The sequence below is a fragment of the Genypterus blacodes genome, unplaced genomic scaffold, assembly GCF_046128005.1.
Source record: "Genypterus blacodes isolate CSIRO-AG114 ecotype Tasmania unplaced genomic scaffold, CSIRO-AGI_Gbla_v1 ptg000067l_1, whole genome shotgun sequence".
Lineage (NCBI taxonomy): Eukaryota > Metazoa > Chordata > Actinopteri > Ophidiiformes > Ophidiidae > Genypterus > Genypterus blacodes.
The window spans coordinates 2,323,977-2,349,251 of NW_027466879.1; the positions used below are offsets into that span (position 1 = coordinate 2,323,977).

The 25,275-nt window shown below is 45.3% G+C and overlaps 1 protein-coding gene across 7 annotated transcripts in view; it reads right to left on the reverse strand.

Annotated features, from left to right (window-relative positions):
• plekha7b (pleckstrin homology domain containing, family A member 7b) overlaps positions 1-25,275 on the reverse strand; it is a 64,795-nt gene that overhangs the window by 21,912 nt on the left and 17,608 nt on the right. For 6 of the 7 annotated variants that reach the window (XM_076155674.1, XM_076155679.1, XM_076155677.1 and 3 more), the window contains 5 exons: positions 11,224-11,307; positions 6,683-6,794; positions 6,445-6,549; positions 5,808-5,880; positions 4,850-4,950 (listed from right to left, as the gene is read on the reverse strand). In XM_076155674.1, the coding sequence (XP_076011789.1) occupies positions 4,850-4,950; positions 5,808-5,880; positions 6,445-6,549; positions 6,683-6,794; positions 11,224-11,307 (475 nt within the window). Of the gene's footprint in view, positions 1-4,849; positions 4,951-5,807; positions 5,881-6,444; positions 6,550-6,682; positions 6,795-11,223; positions 11,308-15,320; positions 15,478-25,275 lie in introns of those variants that run through there. The other variant, XM_076155678.1, reaches the window with a different exon arrangement.

Consider the following 25,275-nt stretch of genomic DNA (forward strand, 5'->3'; position numbering starts at 1 on the left):
AATCTTCAGTTTTGACAGCAGTTTCTGTCTGATAGAATCATTCACAACTGGCTAAAGGAAAATCATTGATAGTCGGCCATCTGTCAGTAACATTTCACACCATAATAACATGATTCATGAGCTATATATGCAGCTGTTTCCGTGGCTTCTTCACTCCATCATTGCTGGAGCTTTATGTGGAGCAGACACCGATGCCACTCCTCTGAAACTCCAGCAGGGGGCAGTGATGAGCGCCGTCATGCGTCACAGAATGAAGACTTAGTTGGAATAACAGCCTGAATGACTTTGGATCCAAAAACATGATCATGCTTCTCACTCTCCATCATAACGACACTGACATCCCTTTGCTTCACACAGAGTAGCAATGCAATAGAATACTTAATATATTCTTTAAGGCTGAAAGTTTGAAATACAGAAGTTGGGTTGGGTTTGAAACAAAGACCCGGTTGATACTCAGCATGTTCCATTGATCCACTGACTACATGTTCCATCTTTAACCAGTCTTTTGAATCGACTTGCTCAGAGAAATATGCACGATAAGCAGAGGTCACACACACACACACACACACACACACACACACGCACGCACACACACACACACACACACACATACATCCAGTGAGAGGGAGAATCCTTCCTTTGATAATTACACCGCAAAACAGAGCCGGTTGATCTTTGTCTCGTAAACAGAACTGCAGTAAAGATACATTATGGAGAGAGGAGCGACGTGTTATTAGTCTGCTACAGAGGGGAGCTCCTCCTCTTTATGGCTGTGATATAAAACACACCCGCTGCACATTACAGCTGCCATAGTAAATGTACAAGCGCTACGTGATCTTTGACCACCGCATACGTTAAGGTTTAAATGTTTACGATCCTGCTGCTATCAAGAATAAAAACACACAACATGATTCGACAGGTCTGCTGCCAACACACAAATGCCAGTTAATGTCACCTGATGCTTTTGTTTACACGAGTCATTTCTGTAAACACAGCAGCAAAGCAGGCCTGTATTTTTAAATGTAATATCAATATCGAAGGCTTATCGATATTCAGTTATGTGTGTGAAATGTGGAGCTTTAGTTTGAAGGCTAACGTGACTGCATTTACTTCACTTGTTTGTAGGGAACATTTAAAGAGGCATTTACTGCAAGATAAATAAAAACACCTAGATGTAGTGGAACACACAAACAACATCAAATACACTCATTCATGTACAGTAGGGGTCGCCATGGGGACGTCAGGTTGATGGTGATGAAAACAAAGGAGGATGAAATGCAAAGAAAAGGCAGTGAAAGCAGAGAAATGGAGAGATCACATGACGCCAGAGAATCCCGTCATTCCCAGGGTGATGAGTGATATGGAGCCTGGCAGGACAAATACCAGAGCTGACAAGCACATGTGCATGTATTAAAGGGATCAAATGACTGAATTTTGGCTAAAGGATCTAGTTACAGACCACTTTGATCAAACAAGCGATCATCTGCGTTACTTCCTGTATCTCACATGTTAAGGATATTGTAAAAGCAAAGCTGTAATCCTGCTTTATCAACTTTGTGTTCTCTGGTATTGTCCATTGACGGCTGTTTGTGTATCCATGATATAAGACATTGATACACTTTAGAAATGTGCACTCAGCATCGAGCAGGGACTGAAACAAAAACAGCTGAGGATGGAGGTTCACAGACGAGGCTAGAGTGGAATCAAATACCTACTCATGCAAAATATGAACCTTGTGTGATTGAGGATGGTGGCCTGCAGAGGACAGTGCTCAGTCCGCACACACACTCACACACACCGGGTCGCAATGGGAGGCAATTGATCAACATGGAATGAAAGAGACACAGTGAGATGAGGGGAAAGTAGAGAACACAACACAGCAGGAAGTGGATCATTGCTGACTTGGTAAGAAAGAGCAGGAATGGCTTAAGCGGTGGAGGTGCGTTTGATTCAGAACGAGCGGCATCAGGAGTGAAGACAGCTACAGGTACAGTACAGCAAACTGAGGACTCTACAACCAGTCTGTTCTCTCCTCACATTGTGAGTTCATGCCCCGTTTGGATGGAATTAGAAATCGCCAATGTTTGGATGTGTGTGTGTGTGTCACTGGTTAACAACTACATACATAAAACTAAAAACTAAACTAAAAGAATTCTAATTGTTGTGGGCCCAGCTAACATTACAGATCGACAGATGACAGATCACATTAACATGACCACACATTCCCTATGAATGTATTGGCAGATGGTCAAGTATTTTAATGTAATCAAAGCAGTAATCAAGCTTTATTACTAAGTTAAATGCAGACACAAACATATGTACACATACATACACAGTATTACACAGTATATTATTAGAAAACTACTAATCTCGTCTCGGCCTGTTCAGCCTTGACAGATGTACTTCTAGTTATTAGAGGAGCATTGTTCAGTATCAATATCTCTGCCAATAATTCAAAGCATTATCGCCTGTATGTGCATATTCCACCGCACACATCACCAAACTCAGCAGCCCGGAACATCCCGTGGCTGAATGACAAGAATCTACTGAGAGGATTAAAGTGCTGCGCTTACTTAGCAGTTACTGAACATTTTCCAAAGCACCGAGCACAGACGTGACCGAAGAACCGGCTCTCTAATGCGCCGTGGCTCGGGGGAAACCGGAGGGAATAGAGTTCTCTTAAATACAACGTGATACAGCAGAACGCAGCTTCACCTCACTCAGCCTGAGGTGGCAGGAGAAGACACTGTAAATGCTTGAATGTATAATTAATATACCCAGCAGCGCAATTATCATACAAATTTCATTGTATGCAATATGCGCTTGAAATGAGAGTGATAGGTACAGCGCAGAAAGAGAGTGAGAGAGAGAGAGAGGGAGGGAGGGAGGGAGGGAGAGACAATCCAGGAACAAAAGCCAAAGTAGGAAGCAGCAGAAGGATTGCAACCAAATGCCCTGAAGCCGCAGTGGTGCATCAAACATTCAGGCACTATTATTCTTTGCAACAAGCCCTGTGCTCCCACACAGGAGGAGCTGGATAGTGTTAACACTCACACTGTAACCATACCACATAAATCCTATTACCGCCCTCTGGCAGAATTCACAGAGGGAAAAGGCAATAAAGACTTTGCTGCAACAAAAGAGAATGTTCTGTTGCTCAGTTTCAAGGGGGGGGAAAAAGAGAAAATTACGCAATTAAGGAACGCTGTCATCATAAATAGCGAGCCAAGCAGCACACACTGTGTCTGTGGGACGTATTAGTATAAATATATAGTTTTCTGTGTTTGTTTGTTAACAGATCTAAATACAGACACTTAGGTAATGCTTGATAGAACAAAACTATAATAGCAAAGCACTCTGGGATGGGAAGCTCGAGGAGGTGACAGCTGATCGGTGACACACACACACAGACACACACACACACAGGGAAAGGGTGATGCTGACACCAGAGCAGCAGGAAGACAAACATCTATTTCACATCATACGAGTGTGAGCCATCCAACAAGTGCACTCTGAAAAACAGATGTTACCAATCTGAGGCCGTCTCCAGGTTCTTTCCCACACATTTCTTACACTTCGCTGGAATGTACAAGAGCAAAAGAACGCAGGAACAAAGAACTAAGCCGGGAACTCACACGCCAAACAATGACAGAGGTCTTTACTCATAATAGAAGCGTTATATATTAACTCAACTATTGTGTTTCTTATGTGCTCCAGACTTTTGAAACACAAAGTCTTATAGTTCAAACGTTTCCAGGGTTGAGCAGTCAAACACACAGAAAAGATTCCATTAACTCAAAAGATTCCATTTAGGTGTTTTGGGCTTCTAAGTTGATTTTGTGTAAATCAAGTCTTTCCTCATTAAGTTTGAGCCATTTGTTGCACCCGTGTTCCCTTCAACACGCTGTCCACCAGGGGGCATGACAAGGTTGGCAACTGAACACAGTCAGACCGCTGAGTGAGTTCAGTGATGACTTCTGACGCAGAGCTGAGAGAAAAGCAGGGCGGAGGGGGGAGGGGGGGACAAATCAATACATCCAGCAAAAAGCTCGACACCATGAAATGCTTCTCCCCCCTCAATGTGCCTCAATGAGTGACTTTATGTTTCACCGCACAATGAGAAGCTGAAACGGGGGACATGTTTCTCTCTACTGTACTGGAGCTGTGTTTGGGGCAGATTGCGGACACTTCCGGGGCTCAGCACAGCTCAGCACAGCGACACGGTGCAAAGCTCAGTGCGGCCATTGTGTTCGGCTTCCCCTGACATCACAGAACGCATGTGATACTCCCTGAAATTCACCAATGTCGTTTATTTATACAGTGCCATGCAGACAAAAAGGCAATTCAAACTAAAAAATTGAAAGACAAGTATGAAAGTCAAAAGTTACGTCGTTTAAAAGTAATGTCTCTATGTCTCCATGTCATTTTTCACCACAAAAAAGTTCTGTTCAGGTGTTCTGAATGCATTTTGCTCCAGCTACAGCACTGCTATTCACACTGACATCATGATGGACCATGTCTGCAGCCCACCGGAGGGTTCAGAGCTACAGAGCACTTCATGAACTGTGTCTACTGTACCTAGGGAAAGTTCTCAGCTCAGCCAATCACTAAGAGGTATTCTGGGTCGCAACTCATGAACATTCAAACTTGGAACCAGAATTCTGAGTCATTCATCAAATAAACATCTCTAATTTCTTAGTAGAATGAGAAAGACCAGGAAGTACATGTGAACGTTGAGGAGCTATAAAACTTGTAAATCGTAAAATGTCCATGACTGATCTCATACAAACGAACAGCTTGTAACATGACATTTAAAGATGATTATTATTCATAAACACTTCAGTGTTACCTTGAAGGCATATTTGCGATTGATATGGTCATCAGGCTCAACCGGTGCGATGACATAACTGGGCAGAGGGACGCTCCCCAGCACCGACTCCTCTCTGCTGTCTGTGAAACAAGCGCACACGCAAAGACAGAGCATTTCTCTTGTTTAGGCCAAAAGCACACACAACCTTTAACTGTGCTGAGATGTTTATGTGTGAGTGTAGATTTATGAACAGCGGGATAATTAGAGAGGCATAGTTCACCGCTGCCTCCTGTCTGCAGGAGGCCATGTGGCAGCATGCAGCACGAGGTGGCATGTGGCTTATCTATTATTCAGTGCGATTAATGGGGGAGAAGAGCGGGTTGCTTCGGTGACACAACCACAGATTACATCCCATAATATACCATTCAAGGTAAGAGGGAGGGGAAATGAGGAAGGGAAAGACAGAGAGAGGAGCGGAGCTGAAGTGGAGAAATAGAAATGACCTAAATTGAGTCTAGTTATTGTCAATTGATTTCTTCAGGGATGTAAACATGTTAGTTGGCGTAATCCACTTGGCCCCTGTTTATACTGGGATTACAACACTGCAACACATCTTAAACAGTGTGAGGAGTGTGGGATCTCTTCTTAATGCATCCATGTACAGGCATTTCTCTCTCCATCACAGTACGGACAAATAACCACAGTACTGATTGCATGTAAACGGAGTCAGTGAACAGAATGCCCTGCAGAGTGTGTGTGTGTGTGTGTGTGTGAAAGAATTATGATGCCGGCGATTATGGTTTCGATTTTAGATCCATTATAAAAGCATTAGGCAAACTCTGCTGCAGGCCCGCCAAGTCGTGTGTAAAGGGTTAATCACAAATGTATATTCCCTGAGAGGAGATTATAATAGGTTTGTACGCCTAATCTCATAATCAATAATGATTCATTTATTCTCTATTAACCCATCGGCCGAGTGCAATTTCCACAGACTCACCTTTGTAATAAAACAAGCAGTAGTCTGACAAAACAAACCACTTCCGCTTCCACAGCCGCATTCCAGAGCTGTCCTGGGGGCAGAGGGGGGGAGGCCACACACCGCACGTTTACAAATGCTCTGCGCACAACCACATTTTAATTAAAAAGCATAGTTAAGGAATATAGCACAATTAGCAGGAGGCAGCAGGGAGAAAGGGCTTCCTGCATCTCATTACAACAATGTTTTCATTCCCCTTAAGCTCTTCTTATTGCACTGCAGCTCATTGCCTGCATGTCCCTGCATTTAACATGGAACTGTGGCGTTTCACTGGGCTCCTTCATGACTCAGCCCGCAGCATTACATAACAATACATTTAACACTTAATGACCTCTTCCTTGTTAAAAAGAGTCAACATCTACAAATGTTTACTTACAGTAGGAAGACGCTTCTAATGAAAAGTGAGGCTGTGTGTTGATCATTTCTACCATTTCACACAAATACAGATTTCCTGTTTGACAGCGTGTGTGTCACCTGATGCTGTCGGGGCACATTTGGGTGGATTGTGCGACCGCAGTGATCCACATTCCACAGCGTGAATGATTTAAAACCGTGTTAGCTTGTGGCGGTGTGGGGGTCTTCCTTTGTTTGAGCTCACCTGTTTGTAGAGCCATCCTCTCACCACCACTGGGATGTTGAGGTTTCTCTTGATGGCGTGATCCCTCTTGCCAAAGCTGTGCACTTTCCCCGTACTTCTCGAGCCCTGCAATGAGCGAAGCACAACCGAGACCTGACTATGCAGTGGAAACATCAGACACAGTGGTGGTGATAACATGTAATGAGTAGAATGTTAAAACATATTTGGCAAACATGGTAGGACTGACGCCGACACTCACCTTTGACCCCGAGGTGCCGTCCGCTGCTGCTGAGGTCACGGCCGGGGACGACTCGGTGACCATGCTGGGGGATCTGTGGCTGGCCGCTGACTTGGACATGCGGGCCTGTAACCTGCAGACGAGGAGGAGGCACAGATGAAGTTCAGGAACAGGGACAGGATGAGCAGAACTGGATGTTGTTCCATTCTGGCAGAAAGGTGGAGTGGAGCGGCCCTGCGCTGAGCTTTCACATAGAGAGGATATGACTATTTCCTGGTGCTGCCCTGCGACCTGTCACAGCCAATGACTTTGCTTTATTTTCCATGGACAGCGGTGACTCTTGGTTTGACACACACATCCTACACACACAGACCCAGATAACACCTAAAACACACAGACACACACACACACACACACAGACACACACACACACACACAGAGTCCTTGGATTCCACCTCACATTTCCTCACGGCATAATCACATTGTTATGGATTCAGGAGTATAAATATGGAACACGGGAGAGTTTGGGGTCAAATAACAGATTGTGTATTGTAGCTGGCAGTGAACAGGAGTCTCAGCAGGACCTCTCTGCCCCCCAGCAGCCATAGGATGCATACGATTCCATCTCAGTGTAGCGGTGCAGAAAGTGCTTACTGTGTGAGGATGAGCAGGAATCTGATACGGCCACGGAATATTCAGAATCACGTACTGCTGTTGTTTTAGTGATACAGGCTGAAACACTCAGACTGCCAGGGAGACTTATTATGGATTAGGATGTTTCATTTCTTCATTGATGGAACGGATTTTACTCAATTTTAGAGATAAATTAAAGACTACATATTACATAATCTCATACTGCTTATGTCATTAATGGCAATCAGATACCTTATATACTGTAAACAGCAAAAGAAGGAATCCAACCACACACAGGTGGATCTTTGCCTGTGATAACCAGCGCCTGGAACAATGTTGGAGTTAGATTGATGGCACCGTGTTAAGTGTTCGGCAGGAAAACAAGTATTCAGAAGTGTTATGGTTTCATTAGGGACGGGATGTCTTGTTAAATGTTTCTAAGGTGCCAAACTAGTATAATTCCCATAAACTCAATGGTTCCTAAACTTGAAACGAGTTTGCTCTGATTAAAACTCAGTCTTCTGTTGTGTTTTTATGACTGGGTCCCGACGCTCAGCGAGCTCGTCAGTGCTTTATTCCCCTGCTCTGTAATCACCACAAAATCAGTTTAGGTGACTAGATTTTCTCCCTCTTATACTGCATCTAAATGAACTATGATTAATGACTTCAGCACCCTGGGCTGTAATGTGTTGCCATGTTTGCGCTACACACTCATTCCAGATAACCATTTTTGTAAACTATGAATATCTGATGTGCGTTGGAGGCAGCAAACAGGGGAAATGATTGAAAAGCCATGGTACCTGTGTGACGCTTCCTGTAATAGCTTCACTTTCTCCAAAAGGTTAATTGAAGGAGAAACTACAAACCTTCAGCAGCGACTGTGTTTACAGAGAGGAATCTTATCATTATCTCATCAGCTCGACGCATAGGATTGTTTGAGTTTACTGTTAGTTCTCTTTGCTCTGTGATGGCTCCTTTCTGTCTCTCCTTGTGTCCTCATTTCTGCTTCCCTCTCCTTCCTCCGGCTCCACACACACACACACACACACACACACACACACACACACACACACACACACACACACACACACACACACACACACACACACAGTACAGTATATCCAGCCAGTTGTTCTCTTCCAGCTTTCCCCGTTTATACCTGATCTAATGTGAGTTTGCAGTGTTGTTGTGGGTCTCTTGAGGTCACTCCCTTGGACTTTTACTGCCCCAAGTCTTCCTGTACATATCCTGTTCTGTCTGATTGCTTTCCTGCTTTGCAAAAAGTGGGCCTGATTTACTACTGAGACTGTTGTGCAACTTCATCGGAACTTCTTCTGAACTATTGTTACCTTCGGCCTGAATATACTCAAAATATATTCAAAAAGGTGGCGGACAGAGGTGGTGGAGAGCTGACTGACCGGACACAGACAACATAGTTTGGGCTTCAACAACATACTCCGCTTCTTAGTGTGCTCTGCAGATGATTCGAGTTCTCTGACAAAAGAGCTCATAGTCTAATCTCTTTAGTTTTTGTCTCCATTTGTCATTGACACTCCTCCTTCACTGCAGCCAACGTCCGTAAATTCAGATCAAAACAGTCAAGATCAGATTTAGGAGTTTATGTTGAAACCTCTGCAATAGTTCAATGTGTTAAAACTGTTTTGGCGTAGCATTGCTGTGCAAAATGAGTGAAAAATGTAGGTACCCTCTGTTCAGCTCAAAGCCAAACCCCTGGACTGTGGGCTTAGTGGGCTTATCTAACCAGATGTGCGAGCGGGTGCATTCACATTCGTTATACTTTGACGTAAATGTAAAATGAAGTTAAACAAAGTGTTCAGATCAGTTCCAGACCAATGGTTTTGTCTCCCTGGCTGCAGTTCTACAAGCATCAGTCTCAGAATTCTGCAACCGTTACAATAATGAACATCCATTATTTTCCCTCTTTGAAGCTCAATTAAACAATATTTTTGATAGTAAAAATGAATGAAATGACTCATCGTATCATAACTGCCAAGCCCAATGAAGACCAACCATCTGTTTTAAATATTGAATTGTTTCACATCTACCTACAGTGGCCAATAAGACTTTACACAGGCAGGGATCACTTCTACAGCTTTACAGAAGTGTAATCTGTTCCGTTTGTGCAGGATTAGGTAGAGCTTTACCTGCGTGCACGAGCAGGAGCTTAAAACAAGAAACAATGTGTGACCTGCTTGTGTGACAGCAACCGCCACAGGGCCCCTGCCATGTCCTGTAAAGGGTTAAACGGCGCTCCGAGTCTGCTATGTTTTTTCCTGCTTTGTGTGCGGTACTTTACTGAGGCAAACAAAGTGGAGATAAGCTGTCGGAGACTAAAGCAAAAATGCTGCTAGAACAGAACGAGTGTGTGAGAGAGAGAGAGAGAGAGAGGGGGAGAGAGAGAGAGAGAGAGAGAGCGAGGGAGCACAGAGGGACACAGCATACAGTAGCTGCACTCTGCTTCACTGGCTGGTCTGCTGCCAGCGTTTTTTACAGGATGTTTTCTGCCGTATCAAGAGGGCTCTGCAGTTTTATGTGGAGCTTTCATACTGTTTACCATCACTGTCACTGGAACAGTTCCCCGGGAGATTTGTTGTGGCATGTGGTGGGGGGGGGGATATTTCACATCCCCCGCCCCGCCGCTGCACAGAGAGAGACACTAAACTCTACTTCTCTCTATTTGTTTTGCTTCGGTAGAAATGCAGGAACGCTTGACACGCTTAGTCCTTCACGCGTCATATTCAGGTGACGTATTGATCACAGTGCCATAATCAATACAGTCAGCCGCCCACAGGCTGATCATTATCTGCTCCCTCCACACACACACACACACACACACACACACACAGTCAGACTCACTCTTTTCTTGGGAGTGAATTTGATTGGTGGAGGAAATCTTCCTTAGAACGAAATTCACATCCCAGCTGTCTTTACACAGCAGTGGGGTGACACACACACGCACACGCACACACACACACACACACACACACACAAAGGGAGAAAAACAGAAACACAAGCTTGGAGGAACAAATTGGTTTGGCATAGATGTTACATTTAAAGGAGGTTGTTCAGTTGTATTTATAACTTTGCATGTAAGTTTAAATGAACAGAGCCACATCCTGTTTGTTACCTCTCCCTTTTTCCAGCCTGGTTATTATGAGATACAAACTAACATCTGCTTAAGGAGCTGAATCATGGAGAGTACACTCATTTGGGACACACACAGGAAAAACTCCAAAGTCTATTCAGCGTTTTGAATAAACGTTAAAAAAATAAAAGTGTGAATAAAATCAAACTTGCCAAACAACTTTCTGAAGTACACCAGACATTCTCTCTTCTTATGTGAAGGACATACGACCTCTATCTATTCTATCTTTATTATGAGAAGCTTAAAGAGATCAGGTCGGGCATTAGGAGGTATTAGAATCATTCTGTCACGGTTGGAAACATGTAAGCGACACCACTGTAACTGTTGAGCCCCGGATGGTGAACAAATCCACAGCTCAGTGGCGCCGCACCAGGGGATAATGAAGATTTAAAGATGAATCGCAACCAATGGAGTCTCCACAAAGCAGCTTGTGAGCGGCGAGGAGGTGGAGGCCACACGCTCGCCTCTCGACCCGCTTCTGCCTACGCCTGGAATGCGTGCGATGCAAGCGATCGCCTGACACCGACCACCTTCAATCGAGGCGCACCTGCTGCCTCGCATTGAGCTCCACAACAGTTTGACTCCACTCAGACGGCGTTGATGTTTCATTTTATGCATAAGCGATTGCAGAGGATTATGATACAGCACTTTGACAGAATGAGCCAGAAGTTTGCCAGAAAGTTATAGCAAAAAACTTTTCTGCTTTGGTCCAGAAACTCAACATTTCACATTTTATAAAGCTGACTCAGCATTGTACACTCACCTGTCCTGTAGTGTGTATTCTGTGTTTTCAGGGGATATCTGTCCAGTCACAGGGTGTCGAAATGACGCCGTCCTTTGATTGTGGCTGCAGGACAGAGAGAGAGAGACAGAAGAGAGGGACGATGAAGCCAAAACACAGCAGCGTGAGACGACAACATTAGTATCACATCATTCATCATATTCCTGTCTGATGGGGTTGGCATGGCGTCGGTCCTGCATTCATATAAAGGTTGCTAGTTGACAAAACAGGAGTTCCTCAGCTCACTGTGACTGAGGCTCCAGTCAGAAAACACAGCTCATATTATCTTCCACCAAAGTGCGAGGCTCAGCACTCTCCTCTTGCCAGCTCACCAGGCTGTATTGATTTCAATTACGTGGGGTCATTCATTGCTTTAACGAGGGAATAAATGCATGTTACCGCCACGGGACACAAAAACAAGGAGACAGTGGCGAGGGTTGGAGTTGGGAGAGGCTTTGCCTTCCATTTGGCAGCCGCAAAACAGACGGAACAGATGTTGCGTTCGGGTACACATCAGAAGGTGGTATAGGCCAAATTGTCAAGTGAAACAGAAAGCTTCAGTGTGGTTGGAAGGACAGTGAACACAACACAGGCAGTGAAGGCGTAAACATGCAGATGCAGGAGATTGTAACGCTGTTTTTGCTCTTTTATGTAAATACATTCATGTAAAACAACACTGTATGTTGAAGTTAACAATGTTGTAGTTGTTTCTGTGTCAAGTCGATTGAGACTTTGAGGGTTTATTGCAAACCCTCTTAATTGAAGTGTTTTACAGCCGAATGAAAGCAGCCATTTAGTAGATTCAGAGCTTTGAAGGCTCCTTCTTGCTGCCACCACCTGGGCTCTTATAGCCACCCTGAAACCAAATGTGCAGCGGCTTTGTGTGAGCGCCTTCGTCAAACTACGACAAATCTAATGGATGATTTGAAGGAGCATATAGCAGAAGGTCGTGCTGTGATCGGTGCAGTGAGAGGATGAACACAGTCGCAATCAAATCTTCCCTTGCTGCTCAAATGTCACGGAAATACACAGACTGCACCGTCAGTCCTATCAGTGACTCAAACACAGATCCTGCTTATCAGTCATCATCTGTTCCAACTGAATCAGGTGGCTTTGACCCTCAAACGTCTGAGGCAGAGGACAACCAACATGTGGAGATGTTAGAACAACAAGGGTCCTGAAGCATTGATGTGAGATGTTTGGAGAAGTTTGGACAGGGAGGAAAGGCCAAGCTGATGTTTACAGACAGAAATGATTAGAATGATTGTTTCTGAGAGGATAAATGCCTCGCAGTAAACAAGCCGCCATGGCAGTTGCCAAAAAGATGGTTGCCAAGTATCCACAGTCGTTGCTGGATGTCAAAGAGGGCAATGAGGACATAACACAGTGGTCAGGCAGTCACATGCCAGAAGTGAAACCGTTCAAGCGGTCAGTAGCATGGATGATATTGAAGCGCAAAGAGAGGCCAGATGAGAACCAAATCCCAGCGGAGCAAAGGGCAGCAGCTCAGGACGCGTAAGACACCACAAAGCCAACGGCAGAAGAAAGAAAGGATAATAACTAACTAACTAACGAACCCAGATGAAGAGGGTACAGATCCATAGGTCCTTGTGGAGGACTGACCATGTTTGTTCAAAGATATTGGCTTCAAGATTTCTTCTACAGGATTGTCAAGACAGACCAAACCCTGTAAATCCAACGTCACTCTCAGAGTATTTCTTTAATGTCACCACAGAGGAAGTGGGCTCCTCTTCTGTCACAGTATCTCCTGCAGCAAACGGCTTCTGTGCTGTCTGCTGGAGCGTAGCCAGCCGGGAGACGGAGACATTTATCTGAGGACGTGGACAACACATGTAAGCGCTCATGTTCCTGTCCCGTTCAGGCTGGACACCATAACACACTGCACTGATGTGTGTAGATCTAGTGGACTTAAACGCCTCTCACACTTCCCTTTGTCTTAGGTTGAATCAATACAGCTGCTGGGATCTGCTGTGTGTGTGTGCACGAGCATTTAACACAGGAAATAATGCAGAGGCTTCAGTTGTCATAGATACACAGAGAGGCAGCGATAAACACTAAGATGTTTACACTCTTCTCACTTAAAGTACACAGATAAATGACTGTCAGCAGCACAGAGTGACTCCTCTGAAGGAAAAGCTGCAGAACTTCACTTTGAAGGAGGTTTATAAGCTAAATAAAGGGACGGCTCACTGCGTCAGCATGCAGCAAAGGGAGAGCCGGGTGGAGGAGAGAGGACAGGACTGCACACACACACACACACACACACACACACACACATTCACTGCTAATGACGTGAAAGAGAAACACAAAAAATGCATCTATGTATACACAAAAGACAAACTAGCTCGTGATCACATGTACACACACACACACACACAAACACTGGGCTTTGTTCTTGTTTCAGGACATCGTTTGCTGAGCTGCACTGGGGGGGCACATACACACACACACACACACACACACACACACACACAGCAGCATCCCGCTTAATTAGGATTCTGCATTCTTTTGTGGCTTTTGTTTTTGGCCGCATTACTTCTGAACTATTTGTCACGGAATTCCCAGCATCCTCGCTCAGCTCAGTGTGTGCAAACGCTGCAGCACAGTGGACGGATTTGTCTGTAGGAAAGTAGCTCTCATCAATGACCTGGGGGGGGGGGGGGGCTGCAGCAGCATTCTCTTTGTGGTGGAGACTTCTGTTGGCAGTATGAGTGAATACAATCAAAGACCATCAAAGTTTTGTGTCCTAAATCAAAATAATACATTTCAAATTTGCAGAAAACCGCGAAAGAAGTACGACATGTCTGTGTCACGCCATCGACCGGTGACTTTGTTGTTGTTGTTGTTGTTGTTGGAAAGAATGAGGGTGCAGTGTCTCCATCCTAACAACAAGGGCTGGATCGAGTAACGGCAACAACTCAGGTGTGAAAACGACTCTAGTTACACTTCAGACAGAGCAATGACTTAATCGCTCCTCTTTAAGACTCTGAGGAAGACTCTCAGCCAAACATCCCCACTGACTCACAGGAGGAAGATGTCACCAGGCACCAGAGCACCATCATGTCAAAGTGCAGTTTCTGTCTCCATCTGTCCTGATGAAGGAGAGAGGGAACGACTGGTGTCTCCTCTCACACAGTCTCAACACACAACTGTCCTCACACAGAACACACCAGAGCCACGCATGTTACTGCCAGGTAAGGACTCACAGTGAACACTCGTGACGTTGATAGAATTACGGGAGGAGATCTCTACAAAAATGTAAAAAAGTTGCACATACATGATGAAGTTCACATCCAGCAGCACATTCATCATTTCATAAAGACACTGAGCTGGCAGAAAAAAACAAAACTCTTACGAAAGGAAACACAGTTTAGATTTCAGTCAAAGCTTTTCATCAGTGAGTGTTGCAGAAGCAGCTATGCTGCAGTGCTTCTCTCTCTCTTTCTCTCTTTCTTTCTCTCTCTCTCTGTGGTTGTGGGTGTGTGTGTATGTACAGTGTGTGTGTGTGTGTGTGTGTGCTGCAGCCCTGCCTTGGCAACTTTTTCAGCAAAACAACCAGCTCAGGGTAATCCCTGTCTCAACACAAGGGTAACATGATGACAGCGGGGACACAAGGGGCAAGGCATTGTAGTTTGAACCCCCAGCAACCCCCCTCTCCCTCTCTCCCTCTCCCTCTCTCCCTCTCTCCCTCTCTTCCTCTCCGTCTCTCAGTGCTGCAGCTCTGGAGCCCCTGGCCTGCCATGCCAACTTGCCAAACAATGACTCTGGGTGAACATAATTTCAATACATGGACTACATCTTGGCAGCAGGGGCAGGAGGTGAGAGCATGGGTCTCTATCTCTCTCACACACACACAGTCAACCTCTCACACATCACATTTACACACATACACACACTTACATCAAAGAAAGTGATCACAGCGTCCTCTTACAGTCTGAACCGTCTCTCCACTCCTCTCTCCCACTGAATCGTCCTCAAACATAAAGGCGCTCAGCCGCAGCACAGCTTTCTCTCTCTGTTTTCCTGCTGCATCACACACAAAACAGAAGCCGCCTCACCTGCTGTCAGACAGTGAATCATAGTGAATCAGCTGTTGGCTGAGCTGCTGCAGGTCACAGAGATCCTCTTGGCATGAGTTGTACAGGAGGGGGAAGCGGGTCTGTCATAGCGCCAAGAGGATGAAAACGAGAAGGTCAACCCTCTCTCCTCCTCTTCATCCAGTTTGAGAGTTTCACTCCAGACTTGCAGAGTCGATGGTAGTGATGCAACTCCCTCCCATCAAGGGAATGCCTCTGGTTGCTTATCAGATCCCCCTCCCTCCCTCTCAGATCTACCTCCCTTTTCTCCAGCTCTTCCACTCTTTCCCAGAATTAAATTAGTCAAGCATCAGCTGTTTCTGACTCCTGCTCCATAGGAAATCGGAGTCGGAGGGAAATGGTTTGGGAAAGTTGAAATGACTTTGACTCAGCAAGTTTTCCCCCTCACTCCAGTCGATTATACCGAGTTCACTGACGTTTACTTTGGTGCTGTCAGTGAATCCCTCTGAAGCCGTCATGCTGGCCGTGTTTGTCACATGAACATACCCCCGCTCTCCTCTGAGTGGCACCATTGCGGCATCGAGGTAGAAAGCTTGGCATTCACAGCAACGTTTGTCCCTGCGGTGGGGATTCCTAAATCTATTCCTATGACCCCAAACAGAGAGGAACCGAGGGCCAGAAATAGGCTGCAACTTTCAAAACACAGTCAAACCTCTCAGGGGCCCTCAAGGGCACCTTGAGGCCCTCTTCACTATCTACGTCATGAGGCACTGCATTAAGGCCAACGTTGACCTGTGACCTCCGCTGAGAAGGAATTGAGACTAATCCCATGGAATGCAGGCAGGGGAGCGAGTGGTACCGACACAGGCCTGCAGTACATGAGGTCATTACATCTGAGAGACAACTGAGGAATGAACAGTAACAGGTGATATCGAAGCTTCAGTGTCATTGACTTTAGTTCCATTAAAAGATATAACACTTTAAAAGACAAACAGACAAACACACACACAACATCAACCCGAGGCCACGGCAACAAGTAATACAGCTAACAACAACACTGTAACACACGATGGGAATTCTTTATTAACCATCATTATAAATGGACCCAAAACACATTTTCTATTAATGTATTCATCATTTAATGACAAAATATAAATGCTGAATTATACTTTGGCACATTTAAGAATTGTTTCTATATTTAAGTAATGCTAATTTAATGAATTGTATTATGTATTGCTTTTTTTGCAGGAGAAATTAATCACTTTATTCTAATGATCTGGTGTTGCCGTGGCAGCCTCTTGCCTCCACACAGCCACACACTCACACACTCATTACGCCGCAAACTCAATTCCACAACATACATAGATTAGAAAAGGAGAGCCACTTTCTAAATGCATGTAGGAAGAATACACACACGCCGGTGATGTAATGGATCTCCAGTCATTTCCAAGCTTATTGTGAAGGAACAATGAGCTGAATGTTGATGGTTGAGCTCAAACCTCGGCTGACTGACGACCCGACTGACCGCCGTAACCACAGCAGCTGAATAGAAACTCATCTGCTGAATCAGTGTGGTGAAACAAATGTGGCAGTCTAATCTGCACGTGACCTCACACTGAGATAAGACACCAATCAATGCTGTAGAGTTCTATAATCACCACTCAACACGCAAAAGCAATCATTCCATTTCTCTGGGCTGCTGATTCCATGGCCAGACTCTTTCAATTCACTCTAACAATACCAAATTAATACCAACAAGATGTTATTGGGCAAAAGATGGATTTTGTAGAATGGAAATAACAAGATGGAAGCAAAGCGAAGCAGGGTTGCTCATGTGAACACGCTGGGCCAAATGAGGTGCCGGGCGCCGTAATGGCAGTCATTTCTGTTAGTGCGACGGGCGGGAAGGGCAGACGGGCCGAGGGAATGTGTCGGAGCGTGACAGGACACTAGATGGTGAGAGAGAGAGCTATCATGGACCTCCAGAAGCAAACGGGAAGGTCCCAGGCCTGGCTGGCAGAATGAATTAAGTCCCGGCGGCGGCGGCAGCGGTGCACAACATCCCGGCGAGGGGAGCTGAGGCCATTTAGCAGATAAGCATTCTGCAGCAGGATTTGTACATGTTGATTGACCTTTATCAGCCTCCATAGCACAGCACAGCAGCTAGCTCAGCTTAATTTGCTTGACATTTGCAGGGAAATAATCACAGCAGACCCTCGACAAAGCTTTAGGGACCAGCTGATGTGATTTAGTATGGAAATGAGAAGACGGACCGTCAGCAGCCAACTTAATACACATATACTGCCGGGACCTTTGTTCGTCATTGCAACCATTCACCATCAGCATCAGCATCATCATCACCATCACTGTCATCATCATCCCCAGTTTATAACAGCATATACTAAAAGATGATTAGAGAGACAAAGCACTGCCCTCTGTTTCCAGTATTGGATTTTTAGTTGTTAGAACAAAGTCAAGTGAAGCACCAAACCAGGCACGACCCGATGTTTAAAGTCAGGCTCAGTTTGAAAACTCTTTGGTTGACACGTGTTTGGGCCAAGTCGGACCAGGCCGGCGTTCGCTGGTTCCAGATTTGGCTTTGGTTGAAAATGTTCAGGGCCCATTTAAGCTCTAATCACAATATTAACACTAGAGTCACATAAACATGAAGGAGGTTTCGCTTTCTAGAGCTTTTATCCACCCGGCACTGTGAAAAGAGCGGTCCAAAGAGGTCCAGGGGGGAGAGCAAAGAACACAACACAAGGACTTCAGTGCCTGTGCCACCTTTAGAGAGTTTAAAGGGAAATTAAAAGTGCCGTCACTTTATTAACATTCAAAACACACACGGCTCTGACACAGCACATTTCACTGCAGTCACAATGGGTCTCCAGGCTACGCTGCTCCAAAACATAAGCAAATCAACAGCTAATTGCATTGAGGTGAATCCAACAATGTGGAACAACTGCCTCTTTGCCAATGATGAGGAACGACGGGGCTGAGGGAAAACAAAGCCGCCTCCCGCACACACACACACACACACACACACACACCGACCCCTGGAACCAAACACCGCTCGGACTGAAAATGTTGCACTGGCTTGTTGTGGAGGTACTGAGCCAAACACGGGCGCTGCTCATCTGTTCCGTCTCATTTTGTGCCCACTCATTTGGAAACGATGTTATTTCAAGCCCTAAGAAGAAAGTAAACATGACTAAAAGAAGCACAACTCCACTTGTTTGTGAAGTACGCAGAAGCAAACAGAAACGTCACTTTGATTCTTTTGGCACTGTGACACTTTTGGCACTTCTCATGCATGTAATCATCTGCTGCTGGTTGGAGGACAGCAACACTCAAACTCACCATAAGAGAATCTGGATCTGCCATCTGGCCCGTGGAGAGAGGAAACGTTTGATGTGTTGTTACTAAAGCTGACACGGAAAACGACACCGCAATGTGTGAGAGTGTTCGTTAATGCTGTCCAACCAGAGATCGAGAATGCCAAGCAAGCAAAGACACCTGGAGCACCTGTACCATACCTGTACAGGCCTGATAGCCAAGATGATCAGTTTAACATTATGAGACTCCAGAATGAAAAGGAAATTCTGATCGTTGGATGCTTTAGGAAACTCAACTTCAACCACACTTGCCGCATTACGGAAATCGGCCTGAAAACATATAATGTCTCTGATTCTATCTTGGCTGTAATATAGGACGTCTCCTCAACCAAATTAGCCTGGAAAAATAAAGGAGACGAATGAAACATAAATCAAATTTCCTCCATTGTTTATGCCAAACCACCATAGAAAGAGAAGCCAAAAGCTCAACTGTCAAGTGTGAGATCTGTGATTAGAGAGACGAGAGATGTGGTTACTTGATGCACTTCAGTGTGTGAGTGAGTGTGTGTGTGTGTGTGTGTGTGTGTCTGAGGGAGCCATGGAGACCTAAAGGACTCGCCTGCACATCAGCACTTCCATTTCTCCATTGGCACAGAATTAGCTGACTGATAAATATTTATGAAGGATGATTTAAAGTAATTCATCAAAGGAATGGTGGTGCTATGGCCCGTCCAAGCGTGACAATAAAAAAACGATTTTCCAAAGCACTAATCTTCAGGGATCAATAGCAACAGGGGATATATGCTGTGGCAAAGAAAAAGTTTGGAGGATTTCTCTCCACGGATAGATCGAAAAGAGTTCCTGCAACTTGAGGCTCATCCAGCACCTAAACAAACTTGGAATCCTCTTTAATTCAACTCCTCGTTTGTGCTAAAAATAATCTGCAGAATGTAGATACAAACACACTTCATCCTCGTGCTATTTAAAGGAAAGGATTTTCAGCTCGGAGCCTATTTCAGTTAAAAGCCACGGATACAGCAGAACGCGTTTCCTGTGAGAGAGTTCACCAACAAGTCAACTCTGCCTCCACCTTCTGCGCCTGCTTGCTGATGGTGATGGTGATAGTGGATAGGTTGTGTTGATGCTCAGGGAAAAAGGGTTCAACGTGGGCCAAATGTGACTTTCACACCGAATAGAGGAATGCTCGGCGGTTTGTTATCTGTCTGACACACCGGCTTGTTGACGGCCTCAGGCGACTCGGCTCGTCTTCTCTTCTCCGCTCCAATCACCGCAGCCTCAAGGGTGAGAGACGCAAACACACATGCACGCTACACAAGTCGCCGCTCTGGCTTCATTTATACAGGTTACACCTCCAGACTGTGATTACCTTTCCGATCTTATTTCAGCGCCGTCAATCAAGATATTTGTGATTAATATCATCCGACACCAACGGATCAGATTATCTCTGTGACTAAAACTGTTGGCAGAATGAACATTCCAGTTCCCATGGTTTTGAATTCCCCTTCTTAGATGCATTAGTAGTCAGTGACAGAAACGCTGAAACTTGCAAAAAAAATCTGTCTTCACTGTGTACGGTTCTGCTGTCCTCCTCTGCAATACAAAGCAAGTAAACAGAAACTTTACTGTCACAAAAAGTCCCTTCACATTAATCGCACCGTGGTTAAACTGATAAAAATGACTGAGTGCAGCTTCCGTCTCTCTCCATTATAAATTCAAGCCTCCCTTCTCCTGGAGCTGACACAGCCGCTTCTCTCACTGACACACTGGAAATCCAGGCAGGCAAGCAGGCAGGCAGGCAGGCAGGCAGGCAGGCAGGCAGGCAGGCAGGCAGGCAGGCAGGCAGACGGGCAGGCTGACTTTCTAACTCATTACACATTCCAGTTCTCTCACTCTGATGAGCCACTCCATCTTGATTGTAGCAGATTTGCAGATTCTAGATGAGAGAAGTGAGAGGATGCTCTGATCTCCTCTCAGCCAACGGGGCGGTTGAGGCGAGGCCTTCATTTCAAAGTGTAATGGGATGAAGGCTAGGGTTCATCTGAGACAGCTGTGCGCTCCCTGTCTCAAGATGTCTTAACAATAACATCAAACAGCCTCGTCTCTCATATCTGCGGCTGATGAGATCACACTCAAGAAGATCTAAAAGTGTTTTACTTTCCCTTAAACTATGCAAAAGTCCAAGCGAGTTTTGTGATTCTCAGCGGCTAAACAATCAGCCACACAAAGCCCACACAGCTAATCTGGTATCTGGTATGTCGGACAGAAATGCATGCGGTCTGCTGGGAAACGTTAAAGCTTCAAATCTCTCACAGTAGGCCGGGACAGGAAGGATCCCTGGGAGAGCGAGCGAGCGGCCGGCTTTGTGGGAACAGGCAAGGATAGTGCATTCATCAGCAGCGACGCAAAACGGCTACACAAGCCATCAAATTACAGCGTTACAAAATATGCAAGTGTAAAAAAAGACTGTGGGATAATTAAATACTGAGAGGAAATTGCATTTTCCTAATACACAATGATGACAGCCAATCAGGCCTTAATCTGCTGGACTCATCACCAGGGCTAGAAAATGACCTCCTGATAAAATATTACAACACTATTCAGCTGCAGATACGTTATGTGTTGTTGTTCAGTTTTACAATATTTTGCAGAAACACAATGGAAAGCTGGACTCAATCCCAGCCATGCGACAGTAACTTATGAGTTAAACCAACAACAAATACATGATCTAGGCTCACAGGGACCTAAAACTCTGCACGTGCTCCATCTCACTTTTGTTCTCTTGATCAAGTCGGTGGCTCTCAGATCTTGACTGGTCGTTAGACAAACCTGGTTTAGATGATAAGCATGGGTGCAGCAGGGGGAAAGATGGAAACTATGCAGAGCTGGGCTGCGGTAGGCTACTTTCTGCACTGAGGTGGAACACAAAGATGCAAGAAAAAGAAGGAAGGAAGGAAGGAAGGAAGGATTAGGGGGGAATCAGAGTTCAAGAAGTTCAAAGTTTATTATATCCCAAAGGGAGAGGATTATGTTGTAATTCACTTGAAATCGACAAAATCCAGAAGTGAACCTTAAAGTCCCTCAGGCAGCTGATCCTATATGCAGGAGGCATAATGAGTTACATGATCACTGCACTGTCAGCAGCATAATAAAACACTCAGAAGACCGACAAGATCTATGAAGTTCTGAGGAATTAATGTTTTGAAAAATGTCTGTGTGTGTGTGTGTGTGTGTGTGTGTGTGTGTGTGTGTGTGTGTGTGTGTGTGTGTGTGTGTGTGTGTGTGTGTGTGTGTGTGTGTGTGATACACAAACATAAAAGTTACTGCATAATCTATCCGAGCTACAATCTGACAAAGCATGAAGAAATGAATTCCTCTCAGGTCACAGATATCAGTTTACAGATCACCTTGCCCCATCATTACCAAAACACTGGAATGCAGAAACTCAGGAGGAGCAAGGAAGCGTAGTGAATAAAGTCAGACCACCGACCGAGAGGAAAACAAATCCAACCATGCAGCTCAGGTGTGCTGGAGCAAAACGCTAAATCCTGCTAACCTGCAGCTGCTGTTCTAAGTGAGTGATGTTAAAGTCATGACCCTCAAAACAACAAAAACATATTTAATATATGGACTCAAACAAATCAATCTTTTTCAGAAATATTGATTATTTGGACATTGATTTCTTTTCCACAGGGACCTTAATGGGCACAAGGACAAAAGGTGTCAAAATGACCCACGGCTCACACACACACACACACACACACACACACATGCAGTGTCCAGAGTGATGGAAATGTGTATTTATCAATGTTTGTCGATTCAAAGTGAGAGGTGGAGACGGACGTGGGTGACAGAACTAGGATCAACACCTGCTTACACTTCATTTCTGTGGCGCCACTGAACGGCGCAGCATTGAGCTCATCATGACGCTGCAAGAAGCGTGAACGCCTCACTCACGCCACAGCCATGATAAGGTCACATTTGAATCGAGTCGTGACCCCAGGAATCAGAATTGAAATGGATCAGATCATTACCAATGAGGCGTAGTGAGCAATCATGGGACAGCTACAGGCCAAGCACATCAACATCTGCATACACACTTCACACAAATGATGCCACAAGCACAAGCAGGAGATTTCTGCTCATCTCATCAGATTAAATATGTTTCTCCCTATTTCTGTGATGAGTGCCAAAGCACAGTCAGCTAGAGACGATAGGAGAGGAGAGGAGAGGAGAGGAGAGGAGAGGAGGCAGGAAGGCATTCTAATGATGCAGTATCAGGCTTCTGATTTCTGCATTTATCATTGCTTTCCTGCAGAGAACACTAGCAGAGCTGTCATGGCATCAGCCGTGGGATAAAACATTTCCAGCAGCCAGGTGTCTTCCTGATGGAGATGCTGCATCACTGTATCCTCCCCTGCTGCAGGGTGCACATACACCCACACACACTTCCTGCACCCACTCATGCACAGTTAAAGGCCTTCACCGAGAATTCATTATCAGCTAAACTGCCATGCTTGTGGAACCCTCGTTTGTTAGAGAGAGCTATTACACACGACCGTATTAGTCTGGGAACGACATCAGCTTCTCAAAGGAGACCACCACTTCATCACTTCCCTTACATTAAACATCACTGTACCCAAGAGTGATGTATGCAGATCAGTCAGCATGAACCCGTCCCAGCTCAGTGGGCCACATTCACCGTCCAGATGGAGTTTAATCAATCCAATGACAGACATAATAACACCTAAACGCATGTAAACAAAGAGGCCCTACCTGCAGGTTCTGAGCCCAAGCCCCATCCAGCTACAATCCTCCTTGTTTAGACTCCAAGCACTTTTAAGCAAGTTACTCTGATCAAACCACCTCCATATATGCAGCTGACTTCAGTCAACGTCAGCCTTTCTATTGTCAACTTTTCCTTGTTATAGACAGACGAGGCTGAGCTTCAGATAACAGACAGACAAAACAACTTCACCCAGGACAGAAAATCACTGCAACCCTCACATCTGTCATTTATCTCCTTGGAAGCACGTCTGGAACAACCTGGGCTCTGTAACGACTAACAAAGCTCCAGCACAATGGTGTAGGAACTACTTCCTCTCCACTTATCTCAACACAATTGGAAAAGACAAAAGAGACATCCCAGGGCCTTTATAAAGAGGCTAATGCTAACGTCTCTTCACGTCTTCTGTCAGCTCTTTCTTTAAAAGCCACAGAACTCTGGCAAAGCAGAGGAGCGACACAGGAGGGACATGCTTTTATTTCATTGTGCCTCTGAGGAATGCATTCATCTGTATCCAGGGCGAGCCTTGTTTTCCAATAGCGTCTCATGGCAGCCGTGTCACTCGCCGCCGCTTTTGTCCCCCTGAGCTGTAAGAGGAGGAGATAAATAGACACTCGAGCGTGTAACTATCGGCTTCAGCTCACCCCCGTGATGAGATACGCGCCAAATCCCTTTACAACGCGGCGATGGTGACATTACTGTGTCGCGCTTCGCACGTGCACATCAGCATACACACACTAAAATGATAACAGTGAGGGAGAGTGAGGGGTAACGTGCAAAAACCACTCAGCTAGACCTCCGTAACAATTACACAAATAATGCCCGGTCTACTGAGAAAAATAGTTTCATTGCCGCTATTCTTACCAAGACTAGGAACTGTGCTGCGGCTGGTAAACATTCAGTTTGACACGACGTCCTGTCAGGTAACAGCAAGAAGTCGATGCTAGTTTTAGCTCGCAAGGCAACTTATCCAGTCATTATTCATTATGTAGACAAAAATTTACCACAGAATACCACATTACAGAGAGCAGCATCATAATAAACAATCATGGCGGTGGTGTTAAGAGACATGGAGCCTTTGTGAGCGGAGGAGAACCACATGTCCAGTCCTCATACCGCTGAGGAAACACACACAGTCAACAACATGCAGACAGGTTAGGAGTCGGGACCCTGGGTTACAATGCTATGCTATCAAAAGATAAACTCATCACATTTAAGCAGAATATCAGAGCCATGAGAGGAATGTGATTAGTCGGGGCTTTTGCTTTGTGCTGCAGAGGCTCTTGGCCCTGTGGGTGCCTGAGCTTGTGTAGTGCAGCAGACTTTGCTGCAGCAGGATTGTTCTTTCTGGGATGTTTGGCTGGCTGTGTAGAAGCATAACATCTCTATACACTTCTGACTCTGCAACACCTCCTCCCCTCACGCTCCCTTCATTACTGTAATGCATCCATACTATCACTTCATACAGGCTCAGGATCCTTCCACTCACTCTGACGCCTTTCTGCACATGACTCAATTCTCTGACCAATTGATCGAGTGATCAATCTATTCATCTATCTGTCCGTCTCTACCCTTTCTCTTTCCTTCACCAAGACACGCATACTGAGTCAGCTCTTTGTGTGAGTGTGAGTGTGAGTGTGTGTGTGTGTGTGTGTCAGGTCTGCCGTCCACTGGGAGCAAACAGTGTCCAAACTGGCTCCAGGCTTGAGGAGACCTCTTCTCCCCCTCCTCTCCCCTGCAGTTCTCATTACACAATCTGAGCAGACACACACACACACACACCGCAGAGCAGTCAGCGAGCAACGCTAATACGCTGGGTTATGACAACACAGCGACT